General features: G+C 52.8%; 4 protein-coding genes, 1 long non-coding RNA gene and 1 pseudogene across 6 annotated transcripts in view; 5 read left to right on the top strand and 1 right to left on the bottom strand.

The window, feature by feature from the left end:
* The window catches only part of LOC146421325 (uncharacterized), a 155,209-nt pseudogene that overhangs the window by 58,783 nt on the left and 79,435 nt on the right, over nt 1-16,991 (top strand). The gene's annotated exons all lie outside the window — the stretch shown is intronic.
* The window catches only part of LOC146421328 (uncharacterized), a 238,099-nt gene that overhangs the window by 167,786 nt on the left and 53,322 nt on the right, over nt 1-16,991 (top strand). Inside the window, exon 2 of the mRNA XM_085047487.1 lies at nt 11,224-12,127. Coding sequence (XP_084903613.1) covers nt 11,254-11,994 — 741 coding nt within the window. The 5' untranslated portion in view covers nt 11,224-11,253 and the 3' untranslated portion in view covers nt 11,995-12,127. The remainder of the gene's footprint in view (nt 1-11,223; nt 12,128-16,991) is intronic.
* Nucleotides 1-16,991, bottom strand: part of LOC146421331 (uncharacterized) — a 144,333-nt gene that overhangs the window by 116,600 nt on the left and 10,742 nt on the right. The gene's annotated exons all lie outside the window — the stretch shown is intronic.
* The window catches only part of LOC146421333 (uncharacterized), a 55,307-nt gene that overhangs the window by 30,948 nt on the left and 7,368 nt on the right, over nt 1-16,991 (top strand). The gene's annotated exons all lie outside the window — the stretch shown is intronic.
* Nucleotides 71-1,447, top strand: LOC146421335 (uncharacterized). Its single transcript, XR_014848716.1, has 2 exons — nt 71-562; nt 675-1,447. It is a non-coding gene; the product is annotated as an uncharacterized LOC146421335 (long non-coding RNA).
* On the top strand, nt 14,132-15,739 carry LOC146421334 (early activation antigen CD69-like). The gene is made up of 3 exons (XM_085047521.1): nt 14,132-14,318; nt 14,558-14,715; nt 14,809-15,739. The coding sequence occupies exons 1-3, from the start codon at nt 14,258-14,260 to the stop codon at nt 14,911-14,913; spliced, it is 324 nt and encodes a 107-aa protein (XP_084903647.1). The 5' UTR covers nt 14,132-14,257; the 3' UTR covers nt 14,914-15,739.

Raw genomic sequence — 16,991 nt, 5'->3', positions numbered from 1 at the left:
GTGTTCAACAGGGCCAGTGGCGACAGGAGAAGGGGGGATTGCTGGCAACTGAAGGAGATTGACTAGGCCATGATCTGAATAAGAATTTTTTTTCCCAAAGAGGCTGCTGAGACACTGACACAGGCTGTGCAGAGAGCCTGTGCATGCCCCAGCCCCGGAAACATCCAAGGCCAGCTTAGATGTGGTCCTGAGCATCCCGGGCTGCTGGGAGGTCGCTCAGGCTGGAGTGAGACCATCTTAAGGGTCTTGTCAAAGCCAAACCATGCAAGGATTTGGACATTCTACGATCTCGAGCCCCCAGTGCAGAGTGGCCCTGGAACTCCTGTGACATCTCAGCTCCCACAATTGTGATGTCACAGCCCATGTTGCAGGCGCAGCCTCCAGCACCTGTTGTTGAGCACAACACAACCATTGACCCAGTGGCCAGCGAGGAGACCACACTGCTCCCTGCGCCCTGCAGCCTGTTCAACTACTCCAAATGGTTCCATCAGTCCTCAGTTCATCCTGCTGCCTGGCTCTCACCACCTACCCCAGCAAGATGTGCTCTCCTGTCCCAGCGGAGGTACAGTGCATTCCATGGAGCTGGGCACCCCCCGACTGCCCGGGCGGGCTGGGGCCCTGTGGGGATGGTGCGGGAAAGGGACCCCACGGTGAGCTTGTGCTACCTGCTGCAGCCTGCCAGAGATGCTGAGGAGGCCATGGATGTGGACATGGTGCTCAAGGAGGAGGAGAAGATGGAAGTGGATGTGGAGGATTTTGAAGAGGAGATGGAGGTGGATGTCAAAGAGGATGTGGAGGAGATGGAAGTGGACGTGAGGGATGAAGAAGAAGCTATGGAGGTGGACGAGGAGGATGAGGAGGAGCCCATGGTCCTGGGATGAGCCAGCAGCAGGACAGGCAGGTGCTCCCCATGCCCTGCCCACGGGCACAGCGGGTCCCTTGCCGCCAGGCTGGGGCTGGGCTGGGTGGCCCTGCTCAGGGACACGGTGCCCCGGGGGGATCCCTGGATTCTGGCGGCACAAGCACCACCCCCGGCCTGCCCTGCGCTTGCTTTGGGCCACACCAGCCCCGTGCCAGTGCCTGAGGCACGGCTCCCAGCCCCAGCCAGCCTCAGTGCTGGCAGCAGAGTGCCCCTGGGCCAGTGTGTGCCAGCCTGGGGGCACAGGGAACAGCCCTCAGGGCCAGGCTGGAGTGACCCTGCTGCTTCCTTCTCTTCCAGGACTGATGGAGATGGTGGCGAGCCAACATGTACAAATGTTCCAGTTGTTCCAGTTGTTGTTATCTTTTGTAAATATGTTGTTTAGGTTCCAGTTTTTAGATAGAACATTCTACTGTAAATACGTTCTATAGATTGTTGTTGTTATCAAGATTCTTCTATTGTAAATATTTTCTGCAGCTTGTTGTTGTTGCTGCTCTTCTGTAAATAAATTGTCATTCGTTTTCCACAGCTCAGCTTTCTTTGCAATTCCTTTGGGCACAGCAGCACACGCAGCGTTGGGGTTTGGGGTCGCTCCAGGTTCCTGGGGCTGGAGGTGTCTGGGGCTGGTGGCACGGCCACCCCAGGGCTGGGGGTCCCTGTGCATGGGGAGCTTCCACTGACAGAGGTGCCACTGTCCCTGCAGTGTCTCTGGACACACTTGCTATTGATGCCTGATGGGTTTTTGTATTTTTTATTTTACTTTTATACTCCCTTTATATATAACCTTTTACCCTTCCCCGTTCCTGTACTTTTCTCTCCCTGTATCTTAACCCTACATTCTATCACCCTAGTACCCCTTGCTCTGCTCAGAATCCTTTGGGAAGACGAAACAAACCCTCAATCTCAAAAGCATGACGCACAACCTTGAAGAGGGCCCCCATCGCTGAGACATGCTTTTTGTAAACTAAGTAGCAATCTTTTGGGGGGGGACAATTTTAATAAGGGGGCAGTTACTTCATTTGTTAGACTTCTTCTTGGAGACTTTTAGATAGGTATTCTAATCTAGGCTGTCCATAAATTGTATTCAGGGGATATTGTCAGGGCTTTTGGCTTTTGGGGCTTTTGGCTTTTGGGCTGACCTTTGGGGCTTGCTTGTTCGTCGGTGCGCATCTGGGATCCTATTAAACCAAGGTAAAACCCCTATCCCATACTGTGTGTCTGCGTCTAAAAATTTTTCTAGCAATTTAAGGCATCAGTTCTGGCGAGCCAGGCAGGAGAAGGAACCCCGGTTTTCGATTTTGGACCGAGGAACACCCCGCTGCATCCCCCCCACTGCCGGCACCAGGGGAGAGAGGCAGCGATTTCAGAATCGGATTACGGGAGTTTCCCAAGACTACAGGAACACAGCTGGAGAGGTAAGATCAAAGGGGTTGTTTTATGGACAGCTAGCTAGCAGTCGGGAGATTTCCGAAGGTGGGAGTGTGGCCAGGGGGGCCATAAAGGGGATTTTTTAACCGCTCTGCTCCCACAGGGTGGGGGGACTGTGAGAAGAGGGGGACGCTCCTCGTAAAACTCACAGGGAGCCGCATAGGGCTCACAGGGGGGCTTTGGCTCAGAGGGGGCTGCAGCCCACAGGTTGGGATGTGGGTTCGAACAGAAGTTCGAATCCTGCCAGGGTTTCTAAGCTGAACACGCGTGGTTTTCAGGCTTGCTTTCTTTGCTCTGCTGGTTCTGTGCTAATTCATAGGTTAGGAACTTTTTCCTACTGTTTCTTTCTGTTTATAAGTAAGAGAATGGGCGGTGTGCTATCTACCAACCCAAACATCCCGCAGGATTCCCCGCTGGGTTTGATTTTGAAAAACTGGAATCTGGTGACAGTACGAAGTGTTGATTTACATTCCGGTGAATTAACCAGACTTTCACTGTGGGTGTGGCCTGCGTTGAAGCTGGAAGGGGGAAGTAAATGGCCTCGGTTAGGCAGTTTAGATAATGAACTTATTACAAAGTTACTCGTAGAACTCCGAGTTCAGGGCAGGTTTAAGGAGTTAAGATATGCAGAATTGTTTTCTATATTTCTAAACCGGGAAGAAGCGTATAAGCAAATGAAAAAGAACCGCTTTGAGATGGCTTTACAAAAAGTAGAAAAGAAAAAAGATAGACAGAAGCAGCCTCCGACAAAAGATGAGGAGATAGACATGACAGACACAGACTTGGTGGCACCAAATTTATGGAGGGGGGCTTCACCCCAGCCGCAACAAGGGCCGGTGTCCCCTCTCCTGCCCCCTCTTCCTCCTCATCCTCCTTCTCCTCCTCCCCCACCGCCATTCTGGCCGTCTGCTCCTCCCCTTCACTTACTTGATACAGCACGGGGGAAAGAGGAGGTGTGGCCGCCTCCTCCCCCACTGCCCCCATCCCCGGAGCGGTCTGATGATGAGGATGAAGGCGGGAGCAGGGGCGGAGACAGGGGTGGAGTCAGGGGTGGAGACAGGGGCAGAGGCAAAGGGAGGGACCGGGGCGGAGGGAAGGGCGGAACCGGGACTGACCAGGACGGAGAGGGAAGCACGTCTACCGCTGGCCCCTCGCAGACTGGGGAAAGGGGGGGCGGCGGGCAGCACCCTCTCCACAGCTCCGCTAGAGCTGAGAGGGAAAAAATCCAAATCAAGCGTGAGTCAGATGAATCCAGTGCAGATGTAGATAGCTCGGAAGAAGAAGGGGAAACCGAGGCTGAAGCTGCAGGCAGCGAACCTGCTGGGAAGAAAAGGGGGAAAATAGCCCGGAAGCTATCAGAGCTACCAGTCCGGTGGCAAGACGTACCAGGTCTAAGAGAGATGAATCAAGGAAGGGGAAGCCTGTCCTGGAAGTGCCTCTAAGGCAGGCTGTCGGGAATCAAGGGATGGTTTATATCAAAACTCCTTTCTCCCTCAGAGAACTCCGACAATTGAAAGAATCAGTTGAAACATACAGAGACAATCCAGAGAAAGTAGCCATGTGGTTTGAATTAGCTATCAAGGTACAAAACCCAGATTGGAGTGACCTGAATGTAATGTTAGATGAAGTACTGGATAGTACAGAAAAGCAGATGGTTATCAAGGCTGCTGTAAATGCTGTGGAAACTCAAATTGCAGCTGGAACCATTCAAGGACCTGTTGGTAATATTTTTCCTTTGATAGATCCAGGTTGGGATCCCAATGTGCCAGAGGAAATGGCCAAATTAAAACAGTATCAAAAGTGGATAGTTATTGGACTAAAATGTGCTATTCCTAAAGCAATTAATTGGGCCAAAGTATATGAAATTAGGCAGGGTCTAACTGAGACCCCCACAGATTTCCTGAACAGGCTCAAAGAGGCTGCACGGAAGTACACAAACTTGGACTTGGATTCCCCAATGCAGCAGTCTCATTTATACTACATATTTGTAGGCCAATCTACACCTGATGTAAGGAAAAAGCTGCAAAAATTGGATGAGTATGATATAAATAGGTTGTTGAATGTAGCCTGGAAAGTATACCAAAATAGGGATTCAACAGAAAAGGATACTGGTAAACCCCACTACAAGAAGAAACAGGGTCAAGGGAAAAGAAAGGGTCCACCTCACCCCCCTCTAGCCGAGGACCAGTGTGCCATCTGCAAGAAGAAGGGACACTGGAAGAACGAGTGTCCAATGCGGGCGAAGGAGACGCCCACATCTTCTCAATTAGCTGTGAATGGGAATTGACGGGGACCGAAGGCATTATCCACCCCAGCGGAGCCTTCGGTTATAATTAAGCTGGGGAAAGATGATGTTGAATTTTTGGTTGATACGGAGGCAACATATTCCGTGTTAAATACTTTAAAGGGGAAACTGAGTCAAGATACTGTAGATGTAATTGGTGCCATGGGGGTAAGTGAAACAAGGCCTTTCTTTCAACCTTTAAGATTTAAACTGGGGAAATATTGGGTGACTCATCAATTTTTATATATGCCAAATTCTCCAAAACCATTGTTGGGCAGAGATTTATTGGAAAAATTGGAAGAAGAAATTAAATTTTCCAAGGAGGAGGGAGTGAAAGTTATAATTCCTGAATCTAAATTTGTCGAAGCAGCTACTATTCTTATCCAGGAATGTTGTGGAGAAATTCCTAAAGAAGTTGAGGATGCAGTAATTCCAATAGTATGAGCCAGTGATTTTCCCGGGAGATCCAAAAGAGCTGAACCTGTGAGTATTGCACTCAAAGTGGGAGCAACACTGGTAAGGCAGAAACAGTACCCTCTGAAATTAGAAAGTCGTAGGGAACTGGCACCTGTAATTGAGAAATTTCTCAAATTCGGGTTGCTAGTGGAATGTGAGTCCAAATACAACACACCCATCCTGCCAGTAAAGAAGGCTGATGGTAAGAGTTACAGGCTAGTGCAGGATTTGAGGGCAATCAACAGAATTACAGAGGACATACATTCAGTTGTACCAAATCCCTACACCTTTCTGACCACACTAACAAATGAATTAGGGTAGTTCTCAGTCTTAGATCTCAAAGATGCCTTTTTCTCTCTTCCAATCCACAAAGATAGCCAGGAGCTTTTTGCTTCTGAGTGGGAAAATCCTGAGACAGGAAGAAAGACTCAACTAACTTGGACAGTGCTACCCCAAGGGTTCAAGAACAGCCCAACAATATTTAGACACCAGCTATCAAAGGAACTGGAAGACTGGAAAAAACAGGAACCAAAAAGAGAAATCCTTCAATATGTTGATGACATCCTGATCGCAGCAAAACCACGAGATGACTCCATCCAACTCACTGTAAGTCTTTTGAATTTTTTGGGCATGGGCGGATACCGAGTCTCAAAGGAAAAGGCACAGGTTGCCAAAGAAACTGTAGTATACCTGGGGCTGGAAATCTTCTGTGGTCATCAACAACTTAGCAGAGAATGGAAAGAAGCTATCTGTCGGCTTCCAGAGCCCCACACGGTGAGAGAGATGCAAGCTTTCCTCGGCATGGTAGGTTGGTGTCGACTTTGGGTGGCAAAGTATGGAATACTGGTAAAGCCTCTGTATGAAACCCTAAAAACAGCTGAAAAGGGAACCATTAACTGGACAGAGAAAGCGAAAACTGCCTTTAAAGAATTAAAATATTCCTTTATGTCTGCTCCAGCTTTAGGGCTGCCAGATTTAACGAAGCCCTTTGAACTGTTTACATACGAGCGGCAGAATGTAGCTCTTGGGGTGCTAGCACAATATCTTGGAGATCAGAGAAGAGCTGTGGTCTATTTTTCAAAACAGCTAGACAATGTTAGCCAAGGGTGGCCAGGGTGTCTGAAAGCTGTGGCAGCAACTGTCATCCTAATCCAAGAAGCTCGGAAATTCACCCTTGGGCAGCACATTGTCGTGTATGTACCCCATGCCGTGATTTCTGTGCTGGAGCAAAAGGGGGCACACTGGTTATCCCCTAGCAGAATGCTTAAATACCAGCCTGTATTGTTGGAACAGGATGATGTCACTCTAAAAACAACATCTGTTGTAAAATCTACAATGTTTTTGTCATCCACATTGCTTGATAACGTGCCTGAGCATAGAAGAAACCTACTCCAGTAGACCAGACCTGAAGGATGTGCCTCTGGAGAATCCAGAACTTTTCACTGATGGGAGCAGTTTCATACGGAACGGTAAGCGTATGACAGGCTACGCAGTGACCACCACAGATGGAGTAATTGAGGCAAAAGCCTTGCCTTCAGATGTGTCATCACAGAAAGCTGAACTGATCACACTGACCAGAGCTCTAGAACTGAGCGAGGGAAAGAAGGTAAATACATGGACTGATTCCAAATATGCATTCAGTGTTGTTCATGCCCTTGGAGCTATTTGGAAGGAACGTGGCCTGCTGACTGCTCAAAGCAATGGCATTAAACATGCCAAACAAATTCTAGCACTCCTGCAGAGCATCTGGAAACCTACAGAAGTAGCTGTCATGCACTGCAAAAGTCATCAAAAGGGGAAGACAACTCCTGAAGTGGGAAATCACTTTGCTGATGAAATGGCAAGAGGGATAGCAGAAAAAGGTATTTTTGCAATAGTGCCACAGAAAGAAGTAGATCTGGCAGGGTTTGCTTCAAAATATGATCAGAGTGACCAAAAGTTAATTAAATTTCTTAAGGCTGAAATTAAGGAGGGTGGGTGGGCTGTTACACCCATAGGCCAGGTTGTAGTCCCACCCCTGATCCTTCGGGAAACAGCACAAAGAGAACATGAAAGTACCCACTGGGGAACAGAAAAACTTTTAAAACATCTAAAGAAAGTAATGATAGGGAGAGGAATGACTGTTATCGTGCAGTCTGTAACAAGCAAGTGTAAAACCTGTTGCAAACAACCAAAAGAGTAAAGTTAGGAGTGACCAAGACAGGGAATCTCCCAGGAGATTACTGGCTAATAGATTTTGCTGAAATGCCACATAAGGGAGGACACAAATATGTGTTGGTATTGGTTGATACATTCAGTGGATGGCCTGAAGCTTATCCCTGTCGCACCAATGCAGCAAAAGAGGTAGTAAAAGCCTTGCTCAATCATATAATTCCAAGGTTTGGGGTTCCTTTGGGAATGTCATCAGATAGAAAACCGCATTTTGTTGCAACCATGATCAGGGAAGTTAGCAAGATTCTGGGACTTACTTGGGACCTGCACACACCATACAGGCCCCAAGCAAGTGGCAAAGCTGAACGTATGAATGGAACCCTCAAGGCCCAGATGGGTAAAATCTGTCAAGAAACATCCATGACATGCGTTCAGGCTTTGCCTATGGCCTTACTGAGAGTTGGTAAAATCTGCCAGATTGCTAAAATCTGCCAAGAAACATCTATTTCATGGGTTCAGGCTTTGCCTATGGCCTTACTGAGAGTCCACATACAACCAAAGTGGAAGGACAGTATAAGTCCTTAAGGAAGCCTATATGGCAAATCATATCAGGTTCCACACATTCTGGGGAAAATTCACATGAGGGGAAAAATTGATTTACAGAAATACTTAACAGCCTTAAGCTCCATTCTGCAGAAGCTCCAGAAATTCATCGTGCTGTCCAAAGTTCTAGGATTGGACACCCCTGCTAACCTGTTTCAGCCTGGAAACTGGGTCTTCATCAAATGGTGGACCAGCGACCCCTTCCAAGCTAAGTGGAAGGGACCATTCCAAGTTTTGCTGACCACCCTCACTTCTGAGAAAGGCTGCTGCGAAAAGATCGTGAATCCACTACACCAGAGTGAAGAAAGCTTCTGCCCCTGAGACCATCAAAACAGAGACTGATGCAAATCAAAATGATGTAGTTTAAATTGTTCTTTACATGTCTGTTGTTTGCCCAATTAGTAACCATGACTCAAGGCTCAGCCAAAAATTACACAACACTGTGATCCAAAAAATATATCCAGAGCTCTTAATATGAGCAGTTCCTGGATCTGCACCCAGTTACCACCTCTAGATGAATGTGATAACTGGCCATTTAAAATCAGAGAAGACTTAGAAGAAATTTGGAAAGGAACTCAAATTCTACATGAAGTGGGTTCAAAAAATTACACCTTGAAATTTGACCAGATCTTCCATGCCCTCACTTCATGGTTGCCAGACTGGGCCAGGGTGAAAGAACCATTTTTAATGATTGTAATTGTAGTTATTATTTTTGCCATAGCTAATTGTGTAAACCAATGTTGTAAGTAGCGTAGTTTAGAAACTAGACAAAGTAAAAGCTTGTTAGTCTCCAAAAAGGGGGGAAATTATGCCTGACGGGTTTTTTGTCCTTTTTCATTATACTTTTATACCCTTTTTATCTACTTTTACCCCTTTCACATTCCTGTACTTTTACACCCTGTATCATAGCCCCACATGTTTACAACTCTTATACTATACCTAGTTTAGAATTCTTTAGACTAAACAAAACATCCCCACAATCTCAAGAACATGAGGCACCAACCTTAAATATGTTTTTGCAAACTAAGTTGTAACCTTTCTGGGGGGAAGTAATTAGAATAGGGGGGCAATTACTTCATTTGTTAGGTTTCTTATTGGGGAATTTTAGATAGGTATGCTAATTGGTGAGGTCCATAAAATTGTACACTTCTTGTACCCGGGGCTCTTTTCGTCATGGTGCACCTGGGATGCTACTAAACCAAGGTAATATCCTTTTTCCTATACTGTGGTGTCTGTGCTCAATTTTTACCAGCATTTTACGCATCAACATGAGTCCTCTTGTCCATAAGGTGCAGACTCTGCCAAGCCAAGGCAAGGCTGCTTCCATGCCAGGAGCAAGGCCTTTCTCTCCCTTGCAAGACCTTTGCAGCTTTAAGTCTTTACATGAGACTCTCTCTGGATCACAGCTTCCTCCAGGCATCCACCTGCTCCTCTGGCATGGGCTGTGGGTGGATTTCTGCACCCCTCTGGACTCCCTGGGCTGCAGGGGAACCTCCTGCTCTCCCCATGGTCTTCAGCACGGCTAGCAGAGGGTTTTCAGCTCCGGCGCCTGGAGCACCTCCTCCCCCACCTTCTCCACTCACCTTGGTGTCTCCATGCTGTTCTCCCTCACATATTATTACCTCCTCCTCCGCTAGCTAAAAAGAAGTGAGTGCCTACTTTTGTTTTCAATTTTTCTTAAACACGTTTTCACAGAGGCATAACTAGCGCCTCTAATTGGCCCAAACCTGGCCAGCAGCATGTCCATCACTTTCAGAGTCATCAGAGATTGGCTCTGCTGGACTTGATGAAAAACGTCCAGAACTTTCACTCAGGACACACAGGAGCCACCTTTGTGCGACTCCCCACCCCTCAGACACTTCTTCAGGCTTACTACAACAGCTACTGAGGGGTGTAAATTTCTCTTAGACGTTAAAGATACCTTGCTGATGTTCTGGGCCAATCAAAACCGCTGCAGTCCCCAAGTGTCACCCCGCTCTGGGGGGCCTTGGGAGGCAGCTGAACCCCGACACGGCACCCAGCGAACCCCAAAAAAGGCGCTGAGACCCCCCGAGCCACCCAGAACCTCCAAACCCCATAGAAAAAGAGCCTCGCGAAAATAGCCCCGCGAAAATGAGCCAATGGGAGAAGGCGCTGAGCGATTCTGATCCAAGCCGAGCTCGCGGCGCTGATGACTCTCCAGTTCCCAGGCAGACCCGCAGCGCCCAGCGCTCCCCACCCCAACCCCACCTGCGCCCCCCCCTCCCCCCAGCGCTTCCCGCCAGCCCAATTTGGGGAGGGGGCGCGTGGGGGGCGCCCAGGCCTGGCCCGGAGCCCAGCGCTGCCCCAGCCCGACCTGCCCCGGCTCCATCCCGGCTCCTCCCGCGGGATGCGACGGCGTGGGGAAAAGGGGGGGAAAGGGTGGGCGCTGGGCTTGGGGGGAGGAGGAGAAGGGATGGAGGAGGAGGAGCAGGAGGGATGAGGAAGGAGCAGGAGAAAGGCTGGAGATCCGAGGAGGAAGGGGGAGGCGGGAGGAGGAAGGAGGACGCAGCCGCGGGAGGAGGAGAGAGGAAGAGGAGGAGCAGGAAGAGGTTGGAGAGAGGAAGAGGAGGAGCAGCAGAAGCAGCGTGGAGCTCTTTGTCTGCCGCGGCCCCGGGAGCATCGGCGCCCCGCACGCCGCAGGTGAGGGGGAGGAGAAAGTCGCCCCAAATGTCTCGGGGGTCCCCGAGCGGCGTTTTTTCTGGGCGGGTGTTTGGAGCTCGCAGCTCCCGGGATTGAGCCCCAAATCTCGTGAAGCGTCGCTGGGAGGGTTTGATTGTGCGGGGGGAATGTTTGGATGTGGCGGAAGGCCAAAGCTGAGGCGCCAGTGGGGCTTTGGGGGATATTTTGGGGGCTGCAGGTGGCCATGGCCCGCTGTCGGGGTGGGAGGGGGACATGGGGCATGGAGTCCCCCCGGGAGAGCGGTGGAGGGGAAGGGCGGGAGCCCCGGAGTGGGGTGAGCGGAGAGGGGCAATCGCGGAGCTGGGGGAGCCCCAGCAGGCTGGAGAGGGGGGAGCGTGGATAAGGGGGAAGCCTGGGATCCCTGGAAGCGCGGAGCAGAGAATGAGGGGAGAAAGGACCCCTGGGACCCCCGGGACCCCCAAACCCCCCGGATCATCCCTAAGCGGGACCCTGGAAAATAGGGAAGCCCAGGAGCCACGGGAGCCCCATGAGTGCAGGGAAGGGAGACCCTGAGGAGGCCAAAGTGAAAAGCCCAGAGAGGGGAAATCCTGTTAGGGTTTTGAGGTAAATGGTAGTGGTTTGGGGATTTTATGGACACAAAACCCTGGGAGACTTGCAGAGCTGGAGCTGGGCAGGCGGAACCCCCAGGGCAAGGCGCTGAGCCCTTGTTTTTTCCCCAAAGCAGGATTTGTCATTCCCAAGGTGTGGCCGGATGGAGGAAGAGGAAAAGGCCCGAAGATGCAGCCAGAGCTCGGAGCTGAGGGAGAAGCCTGAGGGCAGAGAGAAGCCCCACAAGTGTGGGGAATGTGGGAAAAGCTTCAGGTGGAGATCTGAGCTGATCCAGCACCAGAGGATCCACACAGGGGAAAAGCCCTATGAGTGTGGGGAGTGTGGGAAGAGCTTCAGGCTGGTGTCCACCCTGATGCGCCACCAGGTGATCCACACTGGGGAAAAGCCCTACGACTGTGGGGAATGTGGGAAGAGCTTCAGCCGGATGTCACACCTTAGAGTGCACCATGTGATCCACACTGGGGAAAAGGCGTACAAGTGTGGGAAGTGTGGGAAGAGCTTCAGCCGGATGTCCACCCTGAGGAAGCACCAGGTGATCCACACTGGGGAAAAGCCCTATGATTGTGCTGAATGTGGGAAGAGCTTCAGCCAGAGCTCCCACCTGATGCAGCACAAAAAGATCCACACCGGGGAGAGACCCTATGAGTGTCCCACGTGTGGGAAGAGGTTTCAGACCAGCTCCAATCTCCTCTTCCATGAGCGCATTCACACCCAGGAGAGGCCCTTCCGCTGCCCTGACTGTGGGAAGGGCTTCAAGCGAAACGACTCTCTCATCATCCACCAGCGCATCCACACCGGGGAAAAGCCCTACAAGTGTCCCAAGTGTGGGAAGAGCTTCTCCAGGAACTCTAACTTGACTCAGCACCAACGGAAGCACCAGTGAGAGAAGCCCTACGATTGTCCCACATGCAGGAAGAACTTAATTTCTGCTCCAACTCCATCCCCTGTGGGAAGATCTGCAGTGGATGTTCCCCAGTGATCCCCGTTGGGCAGAATCCTGGTGACCCCCATTCCAGGTGATGCCCGTTGGGTGGGGGAAGGTTTTTTAAATGGTCAAATTCTACTTCTTCTCCTGCTCCGAGTTTGTTAGCAATAAATTCAATTCACATTGCCAATTCCGAGCCTGTTTTGTGCACAAAGGTGTTTGATGAGGGATCTCTTAGCCAGGTCCTTCTATCAACTCAGGAAGCCTTGGTTCAGTTTTCTCTCTCCACTGCAGCTGTGCAGGGCAGTGAGAGAGCAGCTCTGCTGGGTGCCTGGCATGGGGCCAGCGTCACCCCACTGCAATGTGCCATGGCCTGGAGTGGCCCTGTGCTCTGGAGCCAGCGCTGCTGTTGCTTTTTCCTTCCTGATTATTTTCTCTTTTGCATGAAAGGCTTGTGAAGTGCTCCCGCTGTCCCTGGCGTCCCCTGGGCGCCGGCAGCCGCATCCCTTGGCCTGCTCCCCCTGGGCCGTTGCAGGGCGGCTGGCGGAGGCTGGGAGCTGCCGTGGGGGCCGTGGGGCTGCCCCGGGGGCTGCGTGCCGAGGCGGGGCCGGGAGGTGCGGAGAACTTGGTCGCTGTTTGCAGAGCAATGGCGCCTTGGGCCCGGGCCCGTTGCAGGGCTGTTCCTCATGTGCGGCTTTGGCCTCGGCCAGCCCGGGGGGCACTGAGAGCGCGGGGCTTGGGCTGTGCGCTGTGCAGAGCCCGCGCCTCGCTGCCTTTGGCTGGCTGTGCTGTCCCTCGGAATTGTCGCAGCGCAATTGCTGCTCGGTGCCAGCGAGCGGGGACAAGGCCGGCGCCGGTGTCACCCCCAGGCAGGCAGGCAGGACTTTAGTGGGGCAGCAGTGGCGCCATGGTGGGAGCGTGTGTGCGGCCCGGGAGCGGCGGCAGCGGGCGGAGGCCGGAGAGGCGGCGGCGGAGCTCGGAGAGGCTGTCCCAGCGCAGGTGGGAGCTGCGCCAGCTTGTGCCGGGGCTCGGGGCTCGCTGCGGGCGGATGGAGGGGATAGAGGGGTTGTGGTGGCTTCGTTCTCCCGTCTCCCTCCCTCCTTCCCTCCCTCCCTCCGTGGCTGTGGCACCGTGTTGCTGCTGGCCTGAGGCCGCTGAGGGAGCGGCTGCCCGCGGTCTCCTTGTTGCTGCTGCCTCGGCAGGAGGCAGTGCCGGAGCACTGCTGGCTTGTCCCACTTGCTCTGGGTAGGACAGAAGAGAACAACACATCACAGAACAGAGGAGTGCAGAACAGAACAGCATATCACAGTCGCAGTCCCGGGACTGTTCCCGGCCATGCGGCACCGGGCTGGGCGCCCCTGGTGCAGGGGGACATGTCCATGCCCCGGGGTGGCATGGGTTGGGATGAACTTGAGTGTCTCTGGCAAGCCAAGCGATCTGGAGGAGAAAGAGCAACTTGGGGCATTACACAGATCCCATCCCATTGTCTCGGTCGTACATTCCCTGCCAGGCTCTGCCTCTTGTCTCAAACATGTATCCACCGGGCGCTGCCTCCGCTCACTGTCTCTGGGCTGCGACCCTCAGGGCAGGGCATGCAGGGAACAATGCTGAGCCCCTCAGGGCTGCTGGTTCTTTTCTTGCCCTCCCCTGGCAGGCTGAGCCCGATCGGCAGCTGCCCTGTTCCTGCACTCGGCAGCTCCCGGGTGCTGTCCCTAACTGTCCCTAACTATTCCTGCCTGTCCCAGGCCGGAGCTGCACAGCCAGAGGGATTGGGGCTGCAGGGCTGAGCTGGGCCTGGAGCTCTCTGACACTGTGTTTGTGTCCCCAGGTGCTGCCGGGGAGCAGAGACAGGGCAGGACTGAGCTGGCAGCGCCTTCCAGAGCCACCACCAGCCGGGTCCTCTCATCCTCAGGATGCACAGGGCTGGCAGGGTGTGGCTGTGTCCAGGGCTCTGCAAGAGGCCTGGTGCTCTGCTGGACTGACAGCCCTGGCCCTGGGCACTTCTCCTGCCCTGGCTGTCCCCACACTTGTGTCCCTTGTCCCTGTTCGTGCTGCCAGCTCAGTGAGTGGCACACGGGGTGCGGGTCCCTCCTATGCTCCCCGGGCGTTGGGTGGGGGATGTGAGGGCTGGGCCTGCTCAGGACAGCTCCATGCTCACAGCCTATGCCTCTTTCCAGCTCCTGCTGAGTGGATCAGATCCCATCCCGTGCTCACCCTGCTGATGTTGACTCTGCTCCTGCTCCTGGCTGTGGCTCTGGCGGTGTCCTTGGCTGCTGTGTCAGGTAAGGAGGAGCAGCAGCCTCAGCCCAACCCCTCGGGGCACTGCGGGCTCACTGCTCCCTCACGGCCGGGATCGTCCCTCAGCCCCGCTGTGACCAATCAGCGCGCGGGAGAACGAGGAGTGACGGCTGAGTCAGCCAATCATGATGTGCTGAGGGAATTTGGGCGGGAAAATCAGCCAATGGGAACTCGGGCTGCTCCATGAGGGGAGAATCCTCAGCCTTTCTTGTTCGCTCTGCAGGGAGAATGCACACTCTGCTGCTGGCCTGTCCCCATGGCTGGGTTGGGTACAACAGGACCTGCTACTTCCTCTCGAGGGATCACCACTCCTGGGATCAGGCTCAGACTCAGTGCTCCGAGCTCGTGGCCTCCCTGGCTGTGCTCAATGACAAGGAAATGGTGAGTGAGGGATTTTGGGGTGGCTGAGGGGAGCCTGGGGAGCTCCTGGGCCAGGAGTGCAGCTGCCACTGTCTGCTCCTCTCTCCTTGCCAGACGTTCCTGTTCCTCCTCTGTGGGAACAACAATTACTGGCTCAGGCTGCACAGACAGGACCAGCGGCTGCAGTGGGTGGATGGCAGCAGCTTCAGCTCCTCCTGAGTCCTGGGGGCACAGGCAGGGCCTAGGGGGCACAGGGGCACAAGGTGTCTCCCTGTGGTTCCAGCGCTGTCTCTGCTTCTCCCTGCAGGGTTCGTGTCCTGGGCAATGCAGGGTGTGTGCACTTGGCTGAGAATTATCTTGGGAGACAGCTCTGCTGAAATCCACTGCCCTATATCTACAGCAGACCCCAAACTCACCTGTAATGGGATGGAGAAAAGATCTCTGTTCAGGGAGTGATCTTCACCTCTTCCCCCAGCATGGGGATGTTTTTCCTCAGCTGCAACATCTGCCTTGCACTGATCCTCAGTGTCGTCTCAGTGCTTGTTCTGCAGGAGATGAACCTGCAGGAGGAGGAAATGATGTGGAAGCTGCTATGTGGCTGTCTGGGCTGGGGGTTGCTTTCTACCTCTGGAGTCATTCTAGGCTTCCTGTTTCTCTTGCACTACATGTTTCTATAGTGATCTTTTCTATAGATACGGGTATAAGTCTGTGGGAAGAGATTTCAAACACATTCTCCTAATACTGTATTTCTGTGCTAATCCTGTATCTATACATTGATCTACCTCTTTGTATACAGACTATGAACAGGTACTTCATATGAATGTGACCTTCCTTGGTGTAAGGTAGCAATAATGCCAAGGTGTGGATTTGACCCCACCTGGGCCATTTCCTTAAGGACTGGACTAATCCTTGTGGTCCCTTCCAGCTCAGAGCATTCTTTGAGACATCCTTCTGTGACCTCCATCAGTAGTTATGGTGCCAATGTTGCTGTTGTTGTTATTTACAGTATTGTTTTATTACTTTCACAATAAACGCTTGTCAGGGCTGCACTGTCCCTCCTCTCCCCTCAGCACCTGCAGCCCTGTCCCTTGCCCTGCTCCCCCTGCCCCGGGGGCTTCAGCTGAGCCAGAGCCTCTTCCCAGTGCTCCCAGTCTGCCCGTGCAGCCTCCAGCAGCCAGCGAGGCCTTCAGCTGGGCCGGCAGAGAGGAGCTGCTGGGAGCTCCCAAATCAGTTTGGTTCCCTTTGTCCTTCCCAGCCTGGGGAACAACGATTTGGGAGTTTTCTGCCCAAACCCTGTCTGTTCCTCCGCTCAGCCCAAGGGGTTTGGGGAGATTTTCCCTTTTTGGGGGAAATCAAGGCAATGTGGGGAAGACGCGGGATTGTCCCTCAGCCGCGTTCTGACCAATCAGAGCTCGAGATCAAGGAGTGGCGGGAGATTCAGCCAATCAAAAGGAGCGGTGGGGTTTGAGCGGGAACATCAGCCAATGGGAGTGAGGGGTGGACTTTGGGCGGGTTATATAAAAGGATCTCTGAGGGGCTTGAAGCTCCCGGGAACCTCAAAGTCAGACTTGGGATTGCCCTGGAATGTCCCGGGCTGGGCAGGAGGCCAAGGAACTGCTGTGGTGAGTCCGGGATGGAGCAGAGACCTCCTGCAGCCCCGGCAGGAGCAGAGATACCTGAGAGAGACCCCGAGCCCGTGGGAAGCCCCTCAGAGCCATGGCAGTTGCTCCCGGCGGGACTCCCGGCCTGTTCCTGAGGGACTCTGTGCAGTGCCTCACAGGATTCCATCATTCCAATGTGAAATTCCACCCTCTGGCGGAGGCACTGGGATCCACCTGAATTGTTGTGCAGCGATGGTGGCAGCAGCTCCCACATCCTCCCTGTTGGCTCCCACATTCTCCCCGAGCATCTCAAAATGTCGGGAGAGGAATGAGCCTGGAATGTTCTGGGGCGCTCAGGAGGCCAAAGAACTGCTGTGGTGAGTCCGGGATGGAGCAGAGTCTCCCTGCAGGAGCCCAGGGGATGCCTGAGAGAGACCAAAGCTGCTCTGTCAGTGCCCTCCTCACCCTAGGCAGGAAACAGTAGGAATATGTATTAGACTGCTGCAATAGAAAAGGTTTTTCAAGCTTATCTCCATCAATATCAGGTATCCTTCTGGTTAATTGCCAAGCACCCAGCACTGTTTGCTTTATTGTCTTTGTTCCCTATTGTGCTTTATTAAATCTTTTAAATGTTAACAGGACAGTGATACCTTTCACACAAGGAAAGGCTGGAGGGTCAGGATAAGGGTGGGGAGA

This window comes from Lichenostomus cassidix, unplaced genomic scaffold (assembly GCF_008360975.1).
Source record: "Lichenostomus cassidix isolate B80296 unplaced genomic scaffold, HeHo_3.0 HiC_scaffold_33, whole genome shotgun sequence".
Classification (NCBI taxonomy): Eukaryota; Metazoa; Chordata; class Aves; order Passeriformes; family Meliphagidae; genus Lichenostomus; species Lichenostomus cassidix.
Note: the sequence above shows the minus strand (reverse complement) of the source record. Positions and strands in the feature narration are given on the sequence as shown.

Excerpts from the sequence above, each read along its gene's own strand:
- LOC146421334 (XM_085047521.1), top strand. The coding sequence starts at position 14,258 with ATGTTGACTCTGCTCCTGCTCCTGGCTGTGGCTCTGGCGGTGTCCTTG. Across the intron at positions 14,319-14,557 it reads GTCCTTGGCTGCTGTGTCAG|GGAGAATGCACACTCTGCTG; the intron begins GTAAGGAGGAGC and ends TTCGCTCTGCAG. Across the intron at positions 14,716-14,808 it reads TGCTCAATGACAAGGAAATG|ACGTTCCTGTTCCTCCTCTG; the intron begins GTGAGTGAGGGA and ends TCTCCTTGCCAG.